The sequence below is a fragment of the Plectropomus leopardus genome, unplaced genomic scaffold (assembly GCF_008729295.1).
Source record: "Plectropomus leopardus isolate mb unplaced genomic scaffold, YSFRI_Pleo_2.0 unplaced_scaffold9148, whole genome shotgun sequence".
NCBI lineage: Eukaryota > Metazoa > Chordata > Actinopteri > Perciformes > Serranidae > Plectropomus > Plectropomus leopardus.
Window position 1 is genome coordinate 1 of NW_024700872.1, and position 1839 is coordinate 1839.

At 41.9% G+C, this 1839-nt stretch overlaps 1 protein-coding gene across 1 annotated transcript; it reads right to left on the reverse strand.

Moving 5' to 3' along the window:
• Positions 1 to 112: 112 nt before the first annotated feature.
• Positions 113 to 1482, reverse strand: LOC121940636 (DCC-interacting protein 13-alpha-like; the record flags this gene model as incomplete). Its single annotated transcript, XM_042483354.1, has 4 exons — positions 1288 to 1482; positions 1130 to 1172; positions 978 to 1034; positions 113 to 204 (listed from the first exon to the last, which is right to left on the reverse strand). Coding segments are annotated over exons 1-4 (317 nt in total), but the record flags the coding sequence as incomplete, so codon positions are not given.
• Positions 1483 to 1839: the final 357 nt, after the last annotated feature.

Below are 1839 nucleotides of genomic sequence, written 5' to 3' on the forward strand. Positions count from 1 at the left end.
TATATCTGGCACCTGACTGGTTATGAGGTTGACAGTCAATTATCTGCTTGTCATGTGGAGTAAAAACACTAGTGGTCTTTTAACATTTTGAATGACAAACACACACACACACCTGCTGGGTCTCATGCTCTCGTGTCTCTGCTGAAAGGACGGCGATGGCGTCACGGCTTCAAGAGCTGATTGGTTCACTCTGGCTGCCAGTTCCTGCCAATAGGAAAGGATTTTTTTAACACATGAAGTTAAATGGCTTTTCAGTAACATTCTCACAGGCCTTTTTTGTACAGTGTCTAAATATTTTTATTTTCAGTGTACAGTGTTTCCCACACACTGACTTATTTGTTGCGGCCCTCAACAATATCAATGCCATGTACTGATTATTTAATATTTATAATGGGTAAAATCTTATTTCATGTTAGAGCTGCACACAGCCTATTGATTCACTTCCCCCCTCCTTGGCCTGCTCTCCTTCTGTTTACTATATTCTGTTATTTATCATGTTATTGAGTTTTTCCGATTTGTGCCCTTTTAATGTTGTACCGTTATGTGTACGTGTAAGTTTTCTGGCCAAAAGTATGCGGACACCAGAACATTCCAGCCATATGAGACTTTAGTCGTAACTTCTCTCATTGCTTGTCATCTTTCAACTGTCATCTGCTGCTTGCAGCTGCATTTTAGCAAATATACATACAAACTTTGCCCTCAGTTAATAGTCTCTAATGCACTAATCAGACCTGTAAGCTGGTCACGTTATTATAGTTTATAGTTATGATGACTTGTGGTTCTGCAGTTATGGTGATGTCGGGCCATAAGATTTTTCTGTGAGTGGCCGACTGTTTGATTTTAAGTTAGTGAACAAATCAAAAGTGACTAGGTGGTCAGAAACCAAGTAAAGCAAAAAATAAAGATAGAAACCAAAAGCAGCACTGTGATCTGAGAGCAGGTAAATGCAGGTTAGAGAGGTGAAATAGGACACAGACCTCGGCGTTCTCACTCAGGTAGATCCGTTTGGAGATGTTGTTGATGGTAGAGATCCACTGCAGGAGGAAGCAGCAGAGAAGACGGCGTGAGGAGACAATAGAGCGGCTGACAGTCGACACAGAACAGGTCACGTGAAAGAGAAACATCTTACCTCCTCGCAGTCCTTCCTGCTCTCAGACTGCAGCGTCACCACTCTGGCAGAACACAAAACGAAAGAAAAGTTTTAAAAAGTGGCATATCATAAATGTGAAAACTTAAAAAAGAGAGAGTTATGTTGTTTCATGAAATAAAAAGCATGAGCCCTCTCACTTCTTGCCATCGAAGGAAGTGACCTGGAAACAGAAGCGGCGGTCATCGCAGTCCACCGCCATGACGGAGCAGTTGTCGAGGTCTGTGACCAGCCCGCCCGCCACCTCGCCCCGGCCCTGCTGCATCAGATTACCGCCCTGCGTGAAGAAGTACTGACGCTCCCAGGAAGACGACACCAGCCCCGTCTTACTGAGGGACACACAGAAGAGCTACTTTAACTCCTCAGAGGACAACACAAAAAACAAGTTAAGTTTAAAGATCGTAATTCTCAATTTATTTTCAACTTTAACGTTTCACGCCTATACTGGCACAACAGTAGTACTGCATTCATTAAAGGAGAATTATACATTTTTACATCTTGGGTTTGATTTTCAGTTTTCTCTGCCCTCTCGATTAGTTATAACACCTCTGCACACGCCAAGTTAATATCTGAGATCTGGAACATGAAAATTACTAAAAAAGAAACACAAGCAGTCAGACCATGAGTTTATTCTGATTATTGAAACAGTTTTATCTTTAAATCAAACTGAAAGCGAGTGCACTTGAAATGCT